We start from the raw sequence: 18,292 nt of genomic DNA on the forward strand, positions 1-18,292 counted from the left end.
TGACCCTGGAGCCAGGCTGGACGGGGGGGACGGGGGGATGGGGGGTGGGGGGTGGAGGCTGAGGGAGCAGGGGATGGGGCGCCCATCGGGAGGCTGCCAGGGCCAGGCCGCTCCTGGGCAGCACGGGGTCAGCTGGCCTTCTGCCCGGCCCCGGCAGCCCACACCAGGAGGGAGCCAGCAGAGACAGTGGGACGATCCCAAAGCCGGGGAGCTGCGGCAGGAGTGGGCACGTGCAGACGGCCACAGGGAGGGGGGCCGGGGTGGGGCCGGCTGCGCTTTTGCAGGACCCCGGGGGGGGGGGTGCTGCCTTCATGGGACGCCCCCAGTCCCACCCCCCCGGCCGCCGCTGGCCACGCTCCTTTGAGAAGCGCGCGGCTCAGCACTTTCTCCTCGGAACCGCATTACAACCACACAAGTGAGGCTCTGTGACTGGACAGCAGCCAAGCAGGTAGATTACGAGTGATTAGAAACGATCGCCGTGCCCGCCACCCGAGACACGCGAGGGGCCCTCAGCCTCCTGTCCCGTTGCCCTGTCCCTGCCTGGGCAGACACCTGGGCCCTGGGCTCGCCGTTCCGCTCACCTCGCAGGCACGGGGTGCTGGCTGCCCAGCCGGGAGGCTCCATCTCCCATATGAGGGGAGTCTGCTGCTCTGGGGGGCTGGTGTTGGAGAACAGCTCCAAGGCCGCAAAGACCTGCCCGTCCACCCCAGAGCCACCTCCAGCCCCTCCCTCGGCAGGCCCTCCCGGCCCCCCGCAACGCCTCCCCTCTGGGCGGGCCCGCTCCCTGCGGTGGGCTCGCGGGGCCCCTTACCGGCACTGTCTGGGCCCCGGCGATGGGCTGTGTGCTGGCCTCGGCGCCCGGCTGCTCCGGGTGGGTCTGTGCTGGTGTGTACAGGGTCAGGCCGTGCTCCGGGGGGACCGGGGTCTGGCCTGAGTAGTCTTGCGTGGGATGCGGAGGCGGGGGCGCATACTCGGCGGGGATGCCATTCTGGGGCGGAGGGGGGTACTGGGCAGGGGGGTAGGGCTGGGCCATCGCTTCAGGCGGAGCCGTGGCGTCCTGATTGCCCTGCGGAGGGAAAGACAGTGGGCTGGTTAGATGGCTGGCAGGCCTGGACCCTCTGCCCCCTTCCGAGAGCTCAGGGGCCGAGCAGTGGTTTCCAGAAGCACAGCCCAAGCCCTCTGCATGGGGGGGCCTCCCTGACATGAGGCACCAGATCTGAGCTGTTGGAGGGCCCTGCCGGGGTTGGGGGGTGCAGGGCTTGAGACCCCTGATGCATACTTGTCAAACCCACATTAAGCTTATGCAATTGTAGGAAATAACACCGCGTGACCCTGTGCACCCCTCTGCCCGGTATCTGCCCAGTGAGCCCTGGGGAAGCCGTCCTGCCGGGAGACACGGATCCCACTGAGACACGGGTCGGCACTCGGCAGCACTCGGCAGCACGGGGTCCCTCTCGCCTCCCTCAGAGCCACGCCTCCCCCTCCTGCCTTATGAAGGTTTTAAGCCTCGGTTTTCCCATCAGTAAAGTGGGGAAGGAGCACCCCTTCCCAGCTTGAGGGAAAGAGGGTAAGAGTTGATCCCACGGAACCGGGAGCCCGGCACCACAGGGCCCCCATCACCGCCCTGATGCAGAGATGCTGTCTGTGGGGTATGGAAGATCCTGGCTCTGTCTCCAGACACCCCGAGTGGATCTCTGGAAGCCCCCACCCCGTCCCTGAAGGCCTGCTGCCCCAGGGACTTCTAGAAGCCAGGGCCCTGGGGCAGGGTTCCCGCCACAATACAGGGTAGAAGCTCTTCCCACGGGCTGCTTGGACTCAGGAGCCTCGCCTGGGAGCTTGTCGGCGATGCAAGTTCTCGCCTACACCTCAGACCTCCCGCACCTGGGCACCCATGGGAGCCCTGATGGAGTCCCGGGAGAAAGCCCCTCGGCCCCAGAGAACGGACGAGGGCCCTCACGCTGTCGGCGGTGGGGTGGGGTTCTGGCGTCTCCCGCTCGTTGCTCCCCACTGAGGACACAGACGGTTGTCGGGGGAGGCAGGTTTGCTGCAGCCCCTCTGAGCAGGTGAGGCACTCTCTGGCTTTCCGAGAGTGTCCTTAGGGCAGAGAATGTCCCCACCATCTGGAGGGACTAGTGCCATCCCTCACTTGAGTATCTCCCCAGTGTGGACGGACCCCTGCGCAGACGCGGACAGCCTGCCCTTATGGCCGCCTGACATCTCGCGGAGGAGGAGCCCCGCGCCCTGCCGCGCCGGCCCCATCATCCCGGCCTGGGCCTGTTTCGAGGTTTGTTTCCTCGCCCGTGCCTCGGTGAGACGGGGGCTCGTTCCAGAGAACACGCCCGGCCTCACTCTGGTCTTCATCCTGACTCCTCAGTCGGCCCACAGCTGTTTTCCGGGTGTCTGGACGGGGACAGGGACCAGGCCCGTGGCTCTGGCGGGAAGTGGAGCAGGACGGGCAGCCCCGGCCTCGGCGGACTCTGCCGGGCGGGAGCGAATGCAGACAATTATCCAGAGCGCGAGGGGACCTGAGGGGCCCGGCCTCCCGACGGTGCTGGGGACTGTGCACGGGACCCAGGCTGGGCCTTCTGCCTACAGCCCAGGGCCCTGCCCCCACCAACCGACTGTCTCTCTGCTGGCGGCAGGCCTGAGGCCAACTCTCTGCCAGGAGACCAGCCCCTTTAAAACCCCAGTTCCAGCCTCTGCTCTCACTGCCCCTAGCTCCTGGGGTGACCCCTGACCCCGATCAGCAGTGGCCTCACGAGCAGAAAAATCCTGTCCCACCCTCTGCCTGCAGAGATGGGGGCGGCATCTGAGCTCCAGACAGCGGGAGGGAAACACGTGTGTGCATCACACACGCTCGGGAGTGCACGCCCTTTGCTGGACCCCCCTCGCCCCGCCACGGCTCCAAAGTAGCCCACAAAGTCCCATGACCGACCGTTAGCAGCCGTGGGAAGGAGAAGAGGCGGGTTCGGGGGAGGTGGGAGCTGGTGGGGGGGGAGGGGACCCAGGCTGGTATGGACGGAGGCCAGGACAGGGGTGAGGGAAGTGGGAGGGAGGAGGCAGAGGAGGCGGCCCGGGGAAGGGAGACGGCGCTGTCAGCAGCCGCGAGAGATCAATTAACTGATAAATATTTGATTAGAACCTTCACTAACTCACATCTCTCCGGAGCCCCCACGTCCCTCCCCGCTCCAGTGTCCAGGAAGGGGGGGCTCTTCTCCAGCGGCTCCTTCTCAGCCCCGCCCCCGCCCCCTCTGCCCGGGGTCCCTCAGGACTAGTGACAGTAGCCACTCCCACTGCAGTGGCTCCCGGGACGGACTGGAGCCCAGAGCCCAGACCCTCAGGGAGCCTGTAGCACAAAGGCGGGGCACGAGGGCAGCGTGTTTGGGGCTCGATGCCCCGGTCTGAAGGGGTCTGGGTGGGCAGGAGGCAGCTGTGAGATGGTACATCCAGGGCCACGGGGACAGGATAATAAATCAGCACATCTGGGCACACCGTGCTTTCTGCACACGAACTCACGGAATCGGCCTCCAACCCACCAGGCGATCAACATCCCCATTTCACAGCTGGGCACACTGAGGCACAGGGACTGAGCGACGCGTCAGGCTGATACAGAAGGAGCAGGACAGCAGCACAGATCGCCTGGCTCTCAGATCGTCCCCTCTGCTCCTGCACGCACGACTGTGGCCCTTCACGGGGGACTGGTGCGGGGCATGAGGTTTCACAGCCCAGAGATAGAGTCAGAGCCTGGGATACATGGGAAGGCCTCCCTCTTGGCCACTGGGTGGTCCTGGGTGACCATTCATCTTCTTTGAACAAATTCCCTCATTGCAAGAGGTCATCACGGTGCCTGGACAGAAGAAATGCAGACTGAAAGCTAGCCAGTGTGATCCGGTGGGTCCTGGGGGAGAAGGCCATCGCCCTTGCGTCCCCTCCACGCCACGCTGGGAGTGGTTGGTCAGCTGAGTGGCCCGCACCCTGGCTGCCGATCTCATCCCTGGACCCCTCCCCGGGGCGACTGAGTGGATTTACAACCAAATTTTCCCATGAGGTTCCGCTGTGCAGCTCGGACCGAGGGCCCCGAGACCAGACGTGGACGGAAGAGCAGAGGGTATCGGGGGTACCCGAGGGCGTGCAGTGCCTGACTCAGAGAGGGCAGTGCGGCCAGCGCTGGCGCATTCCTGCTCTTCCCTCTCCTTGGCCTGCGGGGGCCAGAGTGGAGGAGAGTCTTGAGCTCTGCGGCATGAGCCGAGCGAACGCCTCCTGCGAGGCTGGGGCTCATACCCGCTGGCCTTGTTTCAGAGCAGCCTGGGAACATGTCTGGCTCCCCGGGGAACCGGAAATGCCCAGAGCACGAGAGCCCCTCGGACTCTGCTCCCATGTCCCTGCACTCAGCACGACACTTTGCGGCACTCAGAAGAGTCTCGACGCACATGAGGTGAGTGGTTCTGTGCAGAGGTGGGGGGCGGACGGAGGCAGGAACAGACCAACGGACCAGCAGGCGGAGGAACGGGTGGGCGGGCAGACAGGGGAACCCAGTAGTACCCGAACAGTCATCACGGCTCGGCTCTGCAAACGGACGCCCCTCTCCTGTCGTCACGGTTTCCGGATAGAACCGACCAGACCCAGCCCTTGCCACTGCACTCCGGGGCCCACACTCCCGGAGACCAACACAACGGGACCCTGAAGGATTCACTTGAGATCACTGACCACTGACGGATGCAGTTTCCGTATTTCCTCCCATCCCAGGACGAACCAGGCCCGACCCTGCTTAGCTTCGGAGATCAGGTGAGACGGGGCGTATTCAGGGTGCGGCGGAGTCCTTGCTTCCTGCTTTCGGCAGAAACCAGAGGAGAACGCCCACGCTCACCGGACGGCCTGCGCCCCGCGTAGCCTACGGCCCCGCCCTCTCCCCGGTGCACGCTCACGGCCCGGGCGATTCGCCGCAGTCTCTCCGGTAACGGGTGCGGGAGAACCTCCTGGACCCAACGGCCCGTCAGCCTCCACGCCCCATGCGCGGCTTCCCTACAGAACCAAGTCGTGGGACGAGCGGCCTTCACCGGCGGCCTCCGATTCCTTGACTCCCGCTCTTTCTCAGGCCCACTCCAAACTGGTTTTCCTGGCACCGCTGCTCCCTGGAACCACCTTTGTCAGGGTTTCCACGTCTGCCATGTGGAAAATCTCACCGGACCTGGTCCCTCCGCGGCACTGACTCCTCTTTCTGCAAACACTGTCCTGTCTCGGTTTGGTCAGAACGCGCCGTGTTGGTTCTCCTTCACCAGAAGTTCCTTCTGTGTCTGTGTTTCCGCTTCCTTACATCTCCCCAACCCGCAGATGTTGGGGACCCCCAAACCCAGTCTTTGGACCCTCTCTTCTACGGCCAGAGCTAAGGTTCTTAGTCTCAGTTTAAAAATACCATCTGTGTGTTGTCCACCCCCAAGTGGTGTCTCCATTTTGGGGTTCCCCCAAGAATTCAAACTGCCGTCCGCTGCCAATGCCCCTCATACATAATTCGAGCTTGATTTACCCGACGGGACTCCTGCTTCCCACCTTGTTGTCCCTCTCAAATCTGCCTCTCTTGAGGTCATCCCCTGCCCACAGGCCAGGGCTCAGCCCCACACGTGGGGTGATACCTCTCTTCTCGTCCACTCCAAACCATCAAGCAGGAAGTCCCATCAGCTCTGCCTTCAACCACACCTAGAATCCAACCATCTGGTCAACACGTGGCTCCCAGCTAGGACTGGCCCCCATGACTTCCCCTAGTCTTCCTGTTTCTGCTTCGGCCCCTACAACCAGTCCTCTCTAAGTAAACTCAGAGTGCCAACGGGGTCTCTGTTGATGATGACCTTGACCCCCTCCTCCTGGGCCCTCCTGTCCTGCTCCACCCCCCTGGAGTGCTCTATGCGGGACACGTCCCCGCTGCCCCTTGCACGTCCAGTTCTGGCCTCAAGGACTTTGCCCTGGCTGCCCCAAGGGCAGGAACGCTGTTTCCCACACACCTCATGGCAGTCTCCCTTCCGTGTCCCCTTCTCACTCTGCACTCCCCACCCCAACCCGGTTCTGCCCTTCTCCATCTCAGAGTCCCGATGCGGCTGGCGTGTGTTGTCTGCCTCGGGTCCCGCCCGTTGACGAATCTCAAACACCCCGAGCGCCAAGGACGTGCAGCCGGACCGCGACGGACGGGCACCTAGTGAATGAGTGACCGTGCCACGACAGCGGTCACCGACAGTGCCACGTGTGCCCCGAGGGCCACAGCACGGAGTCCCTACAGCAAGCTCTCCCCTCGTCGGAGGGTGACTGGCGTGCACCGCACCCCTCGGCCTCCGGTGTCCAGAGGGCAGACAGTGGGTCTGGGGTATTTACTCCCTGGGAGGCTGTCTCAGGCTTCTCTGCCCTGGACCAGCGGGGACTGGGCCTCCTCTGCAGGGGGCCCGCTGCAGGACCCTGCCTGCTTCTCGGTCCCACTCGCTGCTTCCTCCTCACCCCTTGTGAGGTGGTGGCAGCTCCATCGCCACCAGCTCTGGGGTCCTGCCTGGTCCCTGGCAGGCCCCTCCACCCACCATCCAGACACGGCTGAAAAGAGTCTCCCTGTAAGTAAAGTCGCCTGGAACCGTCCCGGGGAGCGAGGCAGCCACTGATTGGCTTTTGGATCCTGATGATGTGGAGGAACGGACCAGGCAGGCAGCTCTGCAAGGGGCGGGGGGCGCGGGGGCGGCCGGCCTCTCAGGGACGCCCACCCCCCCCCTGCCCTGGACAACTACCTTGTCTTGGCCCCACACTCTGCAGCCCTGCCCTTGGTACCAGGACCCTCGACTTCTGAGTGGCGCTGGGCTCAGCCTTACCTCTTGGTCTGTGGAAGGGGATGGTGACCTGTCTGCCCGGAGGAGAGGCTGGGCGGGGGGACCCGTCATCTTCCTCTCTAAGATCTAGAGCTAAGAACCCCCTCAACAAATGTCTGCCCACATCCTGGCCGAAAGCGTGCTCTACCCCAGCCTGTTCCCAGGTCCCTCGGCCCGTGTGTTCCTGTCCTCCAGGGTGAGGGTCCCAGGGGGAGGTGCTGTGATGGGCTGGCGGAATGCCAGGCGAGCAGGGGGGAGGGGAGGGGAGAGTGGCCGCCGACGGAGCCCCACGCGGACTCCTCTGTCCACACAGTCCCTCTGGCTCCTCCTGCTCACAGTCCCTCCAGGACAATCAGCCTAATTGGCTCTTGGACTCCTCAACCCCAGGAAGGAGGGCGCCACATGCCCGGGGCCCACGTGCCAGGCTGCTGTGGGAGGCTGGCGGCCGAGGCTGGGCAACGAGCCATTCCTCCCGCTCTGGGCAAAGCCGGCTTCCAGACAGGGCGGAAGCAGGCGGGGCAGGGTGACTGGGCACAGACCACCAAACCGTGCGGGTGTGACCTGCCCGCCCCACTTCCTGCAAAGGCCCCTGCCTCGAGGCGCTGGACCCTCCCTGTCACACACTGATACGTCCCTGGCACCAGGACACTGAGGTGAACGGGCTGGGGTCGGCCCCACACTGGCAGCCAGTGGGGCCTGCTGCCCTAGGAGTCTGCAGACTCAGGGACTTCCTGGTGACCCAAGAGTTGGGGGTCACAAGCTGCATCCCACGGAGGGGACCCGGGCCACAGGCCACGAGGCGAGGGAGCAGGAGGTGTGAGGGACTTGCAGCATGAAGTCCACAGCTGTTATGTGGACGTGGCGGAGGGCAGTGGGGAGTGGGGCCCAGGGCTGGGTCCTGGAGATGCCACGGCTCACGCCCCCGGAAGCTGGAACCATGATGGGACGGACAGACACTGAGCGCCCAAACCCGGGCCACAGTGTCCACAGGCACGCAGTGTGTGACAATTCACAGGGCCACGAGGACAGGAGGGCTGGTTTCCAGGAGTCTCCAGTCCAGAAAGCCTCTGTGAGCATTCCAGAGCCGGCCGCCAGCGCTCCCGGGGTCCGTGCGGAATCAGTGTTGGGAGGGGAGGTGGGCTGAGCTGCGGCGGACCCCCGGCAGGCAGCAGGTTGCGGTTCAAGTCCCCGCAGCCTCCAATGACAGCTGAGCCGAGGGACTTCATGGCTCTGACCTCCCAGCCTGGAAGGAGGTTCCCCACCCCCTGCCCCGGCCCGCCGTCCCGAGCACACACAAGCCAGTGGCTCACGTCTCTGCCTGCAGGCGACACCCGACCTGGCCCGCCAGGCAAACTGGGACACAGGCGCCCCCACCGGGTTCTGCTCACGACCAACACAAAGCCTCCCTCGGTCTTGGAACAGCTCTGCCAGAAAGCTCTTCCACGCACTGAACTGAAATCCGCCTTCTGGAAACTTCCGCCCAGTGCCCAGCTCAGCCTCGGGGCCTGCACCAACTGCCTTCCATGGACTCGCTCTCCCACGGCCGACCCTCCGAGGCACGGAGAACCGGCTCGGCTGCACCCGTTCTTCCCCAGCGCGGGTCTGGGGACGCATCGTGGCAGCTCCCCTCTTACGGGTCAGGGGACGCAGGCGAACGGCTCTGTTTGGCTCTGAATCCAGGCCGGTGTTCCGAACCGTCGCCCTGGCCGCAGCGCCTTCCCTTTGTCAGGGGTAGGGGGGCCTGGCAGACACCCGCCTGCTGAGAAGGAGGCCCTCACGGGCTGGGTCGGCCCAGCGAGGCTGGCTCGGGGGCCACGGGAGGGAGTCTCACGGAGCGAGGGGCCGCTGCAGAGAACACAGGGACAGGGCCGTGGGAGCGCATCCGGACGCTCAGGGTGACCGGGGGAGGGGCAAGAGTGGGAGAGGTCGCGGAGAATTTTACCGGAGGGGACGGTCTTACTTTCTCTTTTTAATGTGCCAACGGCTAGAAAGTGAAGTTTTGGGGAGAAAGATGAAATTTCAGAGAGGCACGGAGACGAAGCCGGGCCCGCGATGGTGCCAAGGGAACCGGCCAGATGCCTGCCGACTCCCATCCCCGGCGAGCACGCGCGCCAGAGCTCTGCTCCGCTCCTGCTACACGGTGCTCGGTTCCGGTTCTGGGGAAGGCGTCCCGCCGTGATTCCAGGCGCACCGGGCAGGAGTATCACAGGGTTTCTGGATGTCTCCCAGGACGGTGGAGACTGGCCCAGGACCCGTGACAAGCAGGATTCCAGAAAGGGACCCTGGGGGGGAAGTGCAGGCAGGGCTGGCCTTGCGTCTCCACCAGCGGGGACGGAGCAGCGGCGCGGTGAACTCGGTGACGGTCGGAGAGGCACAGAGGGCCCACTTGGAGCCAGGTGCTAGCTGCCTGGGGCACACCAGGAAGCGTGGAGACCGGCAGAAGCAGACGCCTCCACGGAGGGCCCCCCCTATATTAACTGCATAGGAAACGCATGGCGTGATTCGCAGGGACAGCCAATGAGCCTCTCCGCGGCGTCTGGCTCACGTTAACGTTCGAATTTCCTGGGAGGCCACCTGAGAGCAGGAGCTGGGCCCGGAGGCAGCTCAGCACGCACAGAGGGGCTCCCCACACGTGGGAGGGGGCACCGATACAGGGATAAACAGTCCCAGCAGTTTCCGAGAGAAAGAGAGGAAGAACCCCAGAGAGGAAGAACAGGGGGCTCTGGGATTCAGCTGGGGTGACGGACGCGGGAGGCAGGGGGCGGACAGCCACAGCCCAGGGCCTGGTCCCTGACCCAGGTTCCTGCCTTCTGACTCAGTTGCTCCCTCAGCCCTAAAACAGGCCGTTGTCACAGCTCATGGGCTCCTGACCCCAAGTTTTGGGGCTCAGGCAGCAGCAGGAGAGCGTCCTTGCCAGACAGGAACAGAAGTGCCCCCAACTAGCCCAGGCACTCTGGGGGGAGGGCCAGGTCCTAGCAGTAGGAAAGGGAGCCTGGGAGCCCTGGGGGGCAGGGCCAGCCCCCATCTCCATCTGACACCCCTTCCCAGCCCCCGTGCACCCCGTCCTTCAGATGCAGGGACTGTGCTCCTGGGCACTCTCAAGCCTCCCTCCTGGAATCCTTCAAGACGTTATCCCCGAGGTGTGATGGGCTGGTCCAGGCGGTGCGGGTACGGCTCAGGGCAGAGCTGGGCTGCTATCACATCGTGGGCAAATGGGGGGGGAGGGTGATGCTTCAGCACCAGAGCCCAGCGGAATATTCCAGAACCTCAGAGGTGGGGGTGTGTGTGTGGAGCTCCAGACCATGGGACCCCTGACGGCAAGGGCCCTTCAGGACTCGGAGCCCCCGACACAGTTCAGGCAGACGGCAGGTGTTTGGGAAATGCTGAGTAACACCGATGATCTGGGGAGCGACAGCTGTCGGCAGAGGGTTTTCAGGAGCCCGGCATTGTGCTAAGCAGTAAACACACGTCATCTCACGGGGTGGTCAAGCCATCTGTGAACGCGTGTCCTCCACCGAGGGAGGAGCTCAGTGGAGATTACTCACCCCTCCGTGCACACGGAGCTGGGATCTGAGCCCAGGCCCTGCGGACTCTGGAAGCACAGGACACTGCCCGCCCCGTAGGGACCGCCGTCCGAAGGGGAGCAGACGGGAGTGCGCCTGCCGCCCACAGCCTGGAAGGGGGTCCACGGCCCCTCGTGCTCACTCCCTGCCCCGGGACCCCGAAGCTCTGTCCCGCGCGCGTCACAGAAATCAGCCCCACTGAGCCACCAGCGGGCTGCCCCCAGCCTCCGAGCTGGCCGCTTCCGTCGGTGGCCCTCCCCTCCCCACCCTGCGGGGAGACAGCGGCGTGCGGGCGAGTGGCTAACAAGGGGCTGGGGGGGGGTGTGTGTGTGGTGATGCGGGAAGCCTGCCTGGAGGCGTCGGCAGTTCCCTCCGTGTGGAGCCGCCTGCGTGAAGCCTCCCTCGGTCTTGGAAAAGACTCCCTCCCTCAGTCTGGACAACTTGCAGGAAGGCCTCCGGAGACCCCGGGCAGGGCCAGGGTCTCTGATTCACCTTCCTCGTCCACACCGGAGGTCTGGGGAAGGCCAGAGGCGTGGCGCTAGGCGTGATGGGGGCTCTACCCGGGGCTGGGGCGCTAGGCGTGATGGGGGCTCTACCCGGGGCTGGGGCACGGGCGTGATGGGGGCTCTACCCGGGGCTGGGGCAGGGGCGTGATGGGGGCTCTACCCGGGGCTGGGGCGCTAGGCGTGATGGGGGCTCTACCCGGGGCTGGGGCACGGGCGTGATGGGGGTTCTACCCGGGGCTGGGGCGCTAGGCGTGATGGGGGCTCTACCCGGGGCTGGGGCAGGGGCGTGATGGGGGCTCTACCCGGGGCTGGGGCGCTAGGCGTGATGGGGGCTCTACCCGGGGCTGGGGCAGGGGCGTGATGGGGGCTCTACCCGGGGCTGGGGCACGGGCGTGATGGGGGCTCTACCCGGGGCTGGGGCACGGGCGTGATGGGGGCTCTACCCGGGGCTGGGGCACGGGCGTGATGGGGGCTCTACCAGGGGCTGGGGCACGGGCGTGATGGGGGCTCTACCCGGGGCTGGGGCACGGGCGTGATGGGGGCTCTACCCGGGGCTGGGGCACGGGCGTGATGGGGGCTCTACCCGGGGCTGGGGCACGGGCGTGATGGGGGCTCTACCCGGGGCTGGGGCACGGGCTGCAGCGGGGCAGGGTTGTGGGAGAGGTCGGGTGGGGGGCTGCAAGGAAGAGGGAGCAGGGCGGCGCGGCTCGCTGTGGGGAGGGAGGGAGGCGCAATCCGCCAGAGTGGCCGCCCCCCCCCACTCCATTCTGTCCCCCGGCAGCCACATCAACACCCGCTACTAATTAGGCCTGTCCGGCCGCGCGTCACACTCCGTGTTCCTGTACCCGGAGGCCGCCTGGCAGAGGGCTCTGCGGGGGTCTAGCGCCAAGGCTGCCCTGACACCCGTGTCTGCTCCCCGCAGGCCCAGAGAGACGCTAGGAGACATGCAGGCAGAAGCCCCACCGAGGGGCAGCCCCAAGTTCCTGAGTCCCTGGCAACTTTCGAATCCAAGTTCTGCCACTCCCCTGGGCCACGAGGAGCCGGCCCGCCGGGGCTCCTGCTGGCACCACCACCTGCCCTCTGCCCGCATCTCGGCCCCCCACACCCTGCTTTGTGTCTCCTACCGCTCCCAGCCACTCACTTCCCAGCAGCGTCTCAAGCCTCTTCCTCATCGGCGCTTTGGAGGCTCTGGGCAGGCCATGGTGGCAAGGACGCTGGGGTCAGGTCACCACGGCGACCTGCAAGGTCTGAGCCTGGAGCCCTGCCCCACCCCCAGCGCCCCTCCCCAACCCCTGCAGAGAACACACGAGGCTTCTGTGGGGGCCCAGCCTGGGTTCTCAGCCAGCCCACAGCACGAGGGCCCATCCCCCGGGGACGTCCTGGGTACCCGGCCTCTCCACAGGGCACAGGGCTGGGGAGCCCGGAGGCACTTGTTCTGGTCTCGCTGCTGCGGTCAGGCTTCTGCATCCACACTGTGAAGCTGATGGTGCCGGCCCAGAGCCGCTGCGGGGCCTGCCTCGTGCCTGCAAAGCAGCGTGTGCCCGCTTCGTGCTCCCTACTCTGTGTGTGCTTGCCGTGTGCTCCTCACACGCTCCCCGTGCTCTGGGGGCGTGCTGTCTGGGGGCAAGAACTCTGGACGGAACAACACCCTACCATCTTGCCATCTTGCAGCAGAGCGGGGGGCACTGCCCCGTCCACAAAGGCGGCTGCAAGCCCAGGGCCTGGGCATCCCCGAGAACTTGGCCGCCCCCACTGGACCCCGGGTCCTTCTGCGTGTGTGGCCGACAGGCTCACCCCAACTCCAAAACTAGGTAGTGAGCACACCAGCCTCGGGCCTGGTTATGTCGCGCAGTAGGAAAGAAGCCATGGAGAAGATTTTACAGTTTTCTCGCTTTTGATGAGTGTATTCTCATAAAAATCTTTTCCTTATAAGGCGATGTATTGTAGGCATTTGTGACCGTTTTCTGAGAAGGGGTCCAGATGCTAAGGGGGTTCAGGAATAAGAACCAGGAAGAACCACTGGCCACGATGGGCCCCAGGGGCCAAGAGATGCCGCACACCCACCTCCTAGAATGGAGCCGGCCACACAGCCGGGGCCCACGGCCCTTAGTCCAGACTCAGCCCCAACGCACCCCTCTGAAAAGCCCCAGGGGAAGGATGGATTTTCACACGATTAAGCCATAATTCCCTCCAAACCCACTGCATACAAATCATAAATAATGTGGTGCCATAAATCGCCTTCTCCCATCAGCGGCACCTCCACCGGGCTCCCCCCCTGCCTGGGGAATCAGCGAGGGGCCGTCTGGCTGATGGGGCTTGGGAAGCAGGGCCGCACGGCGGTGGGGGGTGCGTGCTGGGAGGCGGGTTCACCCTGGACTGTCTATCAAGCCAGAACAGAACACCACCAACCAGTCCCGGCTCCGGGGTCCATGGAGAGCTCCAGGCTGCTGGGCTGGCCAGGGACCCTCCCCCGCCCCTGCCGCCCTCCGTCACAGCTGGGGTCTACCTCAGGCACCAAGCCCAGGTGGGGTCTCTGCAGGAGGCTGGGCAGTGGGGCAACGAGCATGGCCCTGGGGGGTAGCGAGAGGGCAGAGAGACTGCGCCCAGTCAGCAGTGGTCCTCACCCTATTTACAAACGCCCTGGGCTCTGCCGTGCTCTGAACCCGCAGCTGCGGGTCCGTGTGGGACCACGGTCGACAGGCGACCGCGCATGAAGCCGAGTGCCAGGAGTGCCTGAGCATCTGGAGACAGAACTGGGGGATGCCGTCGGTCAGCTGGGGGCCCCTCTGCAGAGCCCCCACTTCTGCCCCTGCAGGAGCACCTGGGGGGGCAGGTGTAGTCCAGCTTCCCCCAAGCAGTGGGCAGGGCCCCTTTTGTGGCTCTCAACGGCTGCTCATGGGCCCCCCTCTGAGAGCAGGAGGAAGGGGTGCGGGAGATGAGTGACTCTGAGATTGGAGGAAGGGCCCCCCAGCTCTGACTGGCACTGGGAAAGCAAACCCTTCTGGGCACAGGGACCCTCTTCAGTTGCCGGGGGGCGGAGTGCAGGCCCCAAGGAAGTGCCGTGTCCCGGGGATGATCCAGTCACTGGCTTCTCCCCACTGCACAGGGGAGCCTAGTGGAGGAGCACCCTACCCTGTCCTGGAAGTGACCAAACACCTCCTCCAGGAAGCCTTCCAAGCTCAGCTCCTCCACCATCCGGCCCTCTGAGATGCTGCTGTGGTGGGTGCGTGTGGGCACGAGGTTCCCCTCAGTGGGGCGGAGAGAACACCGGGCAGTAGCTCCCTCCCAGGGCCTCGTGAGGACAGAGCTACCGGGCAGCTGTCAAGGTGACCCCCAGCAGGAGTACCACCGAGAGCCCACCCATGCTGACCCCAAGCGAGCAGCGCCCCCAGCCACTCCCCTCAGCGGTCTGGGACAGCTGGCTCTGCCTCTCTAGGAAGAGCCCCCTGCGCCCACGGGTCTGGTTTCTGCATATTCATTAAGGAATATTAGCATTATTAATGGCCCGTGGTCCTCATGTAGCAAGTGGAACAGGATACTAAGCACAGCACCCCGGCCACGAGGTGGGCAGGCGGGGGTGCGGATGGCGGTGGGGGGGTGGGCAGGAGCCAACCCTGGGTGTAGCCCAGAGTCTGTGCCCAGTGGCCTTGGGTCCTAGACATCCGGCTCTCCTTCCCATGTGTCCTCTCCTCGTTACCGAGAGCTCTGCGAAGCCACACTCAGATGAAAACTCACGAAATGTAATCAGGAAGGTAAATTTCCCGGCAACAGAAATTACATAACACGCCCCACAGCCAGACACCTGCGGGGATCTCGTTCGGGAGCCGTGGGTTTATCCGTCAGCTGGGATAACTCCCCTGGTGGCCTTGCTTCCCTGGGGACATCTGGGAGCTGGGGGTCAGTGCAGTGTCCCTGGGAGGGGAGACTTGGTGTGGACAGAATGCAGGTTATGTGGCTGGACACGGTGAGGTTCTTGAGCGCCGGCCGGTAGGCCAGCAGCATCGCCGGGCCTGGGGGCGGTTAGAAATGCAGATTCTCGGCCCTTCAGCTCTCCCGACTCAGAATCTGTGACTCAGGAGAATTGTTACTACAGATCACAAACCCCGGGTGTCCCATGGAAGGGACCTGCCGTCTCTGCTGGTGCTCTGACCGAGCTCCAGCCCAAACTCCTGTTCCGGGGACCCAGGCTGGGGTCTGCAGGCCTTGAGCTGATGCTTGCAGAGTGGGAAAGAGCTTCCATGCCAGGGTCGAGCAGCGACCTTGGACATGTTACATGCTCTGCTGGAGGTACTGTTTTCTCTACAGACGGGAGGCCTGGCCCTGGTGACCGGGAGATGGGGAGGGGGTGCTTTCATCCCCTGGGCAGACACCTGCTTAGCAGCATCAGGAGACAGTGGCCGTGGGTGGGTCTTGGCCGTGGGTGGGCACCTGGGGTGCCAGAACAGAGTGAATCTGGAATGGGTGCCACAGGGCTGGGGCTTGCTTCTGAGTCCTGGACAGCCCCCACCCTGACCCCCGGGGCCGAGGTTAGGATGGGGGGTATTCTGCTTGATTCAGGAGAGACTCTGAGGGTCCCAGTCTGAGAATTGGGTGGGTCCCCCCCAGGGGACACCTGTCTGCACCTCTGAGCACCTGCTCTGCCCATGGCCCCAGGACAGGCCTGCCCGGCACAGCTCGCCTGCCGTCCGTCAACAGTGTGGGACCCACGAGGAAGGACAAGTGAGGGGCTGGGGCTCCCCGGGAGGCCAGCTGGGTGGTGGTGGCAGCCCTGGGGAAGGAGGCAGGGGGGTGGTGACTGCTCACACCAGACAGTCCTTGCCTTAAGGCCCACAGTCCTGCCAAAGAAGCCCGCAGGCTTCCCGACTTCTCGGTGCGTGGTTGGGGGGAAACCTGCTCCGGGGACTGGGACCTTCCATGCTGGTGGCTACTGCCCCCACCAGGGGTCCGGCTCTGCCTCCCCTACTCAGGCTCTGTCCACCAGGGCCATCGGGCCTCACACTGCCCGGGCAGCGGGTCATGGACCCATGCCGGGGAGCCCCTGGAAGGCGGCACCCGCAGTGCCACGCCCCGCGGATGGCGCCCCGCAGCCAGGCCCCTGCACACGCAGTCAGGACTAAGGTACAGGGCGCAAGCGGGTGTGCGGCCTGCCTGACAGCTGTGTCCTCACGCAGCTTGTTCCAGGGCCAGGGGCCGGGAAGGAATCCCTGGGAGCTGGGGTCTGAGCTGTGCCAGCTGTCACCGGGGCCTGCATGGGGGGCCCAAGGCAGCCCATGTGCATCAGGTGCTTCCCAGGAGACAGCTGCCCCAGGTCAGGGGTCCTCATCCTCAGAGCCCTGGACCCCCAGCACACAAGTCTCTAAACGCACTTCAAAGTGGGGACTTTCCTGGGAGACCTGGACTGGCCTTGAGGGCCTGGGCCCCGCACACTCACCCACGGGCCTCCAAAGGTCCCCACTCCTGCCTTCTCCTGGTCTAACAGGGACCCGCCTCCCCTGGTGTCCCCCGAGGTACCGCTCCCTCATGCACAGACCACCCGTAGCCACACGGACGCACACCTGCCTCCCTAGGTGCGTTTTCCAGCCGCCCAGGGAAGGGCTTCTCCACCTCATCCTCTGGGGCGGGCCGTCCTGTGCGCTGGAGGGCATCTCACAGTGTCCCTGCGCTCTGCCCACCAGCTGCCACCCAGTGAGACCCAAACGCGTCTCTTGATCCTGCTGCGGGGCGCGGGGGCGGGCAGACCCAGTCTCGGTCAAGCGTCTCTGACCCCGACGCCCCTACCACCACCCCCTCGTGGGATCACGCCTCCGCATACCTGTGAGCTCCCACCCACCCACCCACACGCCTGTCCCCCGGTCCCCCTGCCCCGGCGCAGGCTATCCTAAGAGGCAGCCCCTGCCGGCCTGGGGCACCCCTGCTGCCCGCGCCCGGCCTGGGGTGCATGAGGGAGGGCGCAGGCCGGCGGAGGGGGCCGGCGGGCTTCCTTCCCCGTTCGGCGCCTGGCTCATGGAAGAAGCGGGCACGGATCTAATCTGCAGCTGATTAAATGTCCCTCATTAACGAGTTTCTTTAATTAATGAAGTTTTTGGGTCTGCTCCACTTGCTTTATTCCAGCCACAGTCTGCCTCCTCAGCACAAAGCGGGGCCGTTTCCTCCCGGGTGATGGAGGCAGCCGGGCCGTTCCTGCCGACGCTGCACTTTGCTGATTGTGCCTGTCAACTCGGGGCTGACAACTCCATCTCTGAGCATTTCTTCCCCAGAAGCCGCGTGCACACGTGTGCTCGCACACACAGGCGCACGCACAGCCGGCACACTCACGCTCCTGCACGCACGCAGGGCACGCTCGCAGGGACGCCCAGGGCACACCCCAAGGCGCGCACACGCCTGTATGTGAGCATACGCGTGCACACACGACACACACTCGAGGGGCACGCATGCAGCACTGGCTCTCAGAGCGGGCACTCACTCCTGGCTCACGCACACCACACACCGCATCCAGGTTCCCTGTGCCCCTCATGCACACCTCACTGACACACACACACACAATGCACAGCTCTCACGGTCCTGCTCCGGGACGCGCTCACACCCACGCCCGCGCTCCTGTCTCCCACACGCAGCGCACACGCGCCCGAACCCAGTCCACAGGCAGCAGACGTCTGGCCGACATCTCCCGCCCTCCCCTGGAAGAAGAGCCGGCTGGGGGTGCCTGGCACCCTGGATGGCCAGGTCCCGAGTCCACCTGTGGTCCAAGTGACCCTGCTTGGCTGCCACTCGGCCCCAGTGGCTGCCTACCTCACTGCCACCAGGCACCAGCTCTGGGCTCCGGGGCCTAGGATGATTTACTCCCTTTCATTGGCTCATGAAAAGCTCCCTGAATTAAAAACATTTATCTTCTCCTGCTGACGAGGATGCTGGACTCCACACCCACAAGCTGGGCAGTCAGAGGCCATCGCTCCACAGCCGGGGAGGGGGACAAGCTGCCCTTCTGACTCCTCTATGGGTGGGATGGCACAGGACGACCCCTGAGGGCCAGGACTCGGACAGAAGCAGACCTTCCCACAGGCAGAAATGGCACCAGCCAGGACACAGAGGACGGATCACACTGCCTGGGATCGGCGAGGATCTCACTGACTCGTCACCTCAGTTGGACAAAGTGGGTGTCACTAACCCCATGATCCTCATAAGGAAGGCGAGTAAGGGTCCTGTGGTCCCCCTGCTGGCAAGTGACAGGGCCAGCTCTGAGCACAGCCCTTCCGCAATCCCCAGCATGCGTGCCCAGTCCCCGTCCCGTGTCCCTGCCAGGCTTCTCCAGCTGGGGCCTCCCGGGAGGGTCCTGGCAGCCCCGAGGGTGGCTCTGCCCACCCTGCTCTGATGGCCACATGCAGCGTCC

At 65.1% G+C, this 18,292-nt stretch overlaps 1 protein-coding gene across 14 annotated transcripts in view; it reads right to left on the reverse strand.

Moving 5' to 3' along the window:
* Positions 1 to 18,292, reverse strand: part of RBFOX3 (RNA binding fox-1 homolog 3) — a 397,113-nt gene that overhangs the window by 20,766 nt on the left and 358,055 nt on the right. For all 14 annotated transcript variants that reach the window (XM_032320550.1, XM_032320543.1, XM_032320549.1 and 11 more), the window contains one exon: positions 812 to 1,066. In XM_032320550.1, the coding sequence (XP_032176441.1) occupies positions 812 to 1,033 (222 nt within the window). In that variant the 5' untranslated portion in view covers positions 1,034 to 1,066. The remainder of the gene's footprint in view (positions 1 to 811; positions 1,067 to 18,292) is intronic.

Source organism: Mustela erminea, chromosome 18 (genome assembly GCF_009829155.1).
Source record: "Mustela erminea isolate mMusErm1 chromosome 18, mMusErm1.Pri, whole genome shotgun sequence".
NCBI lineage: Eukaryota > Metazoa > Chordata > Mammalia > Carnivora > Mustelidae > Mustela > Mustela erminea.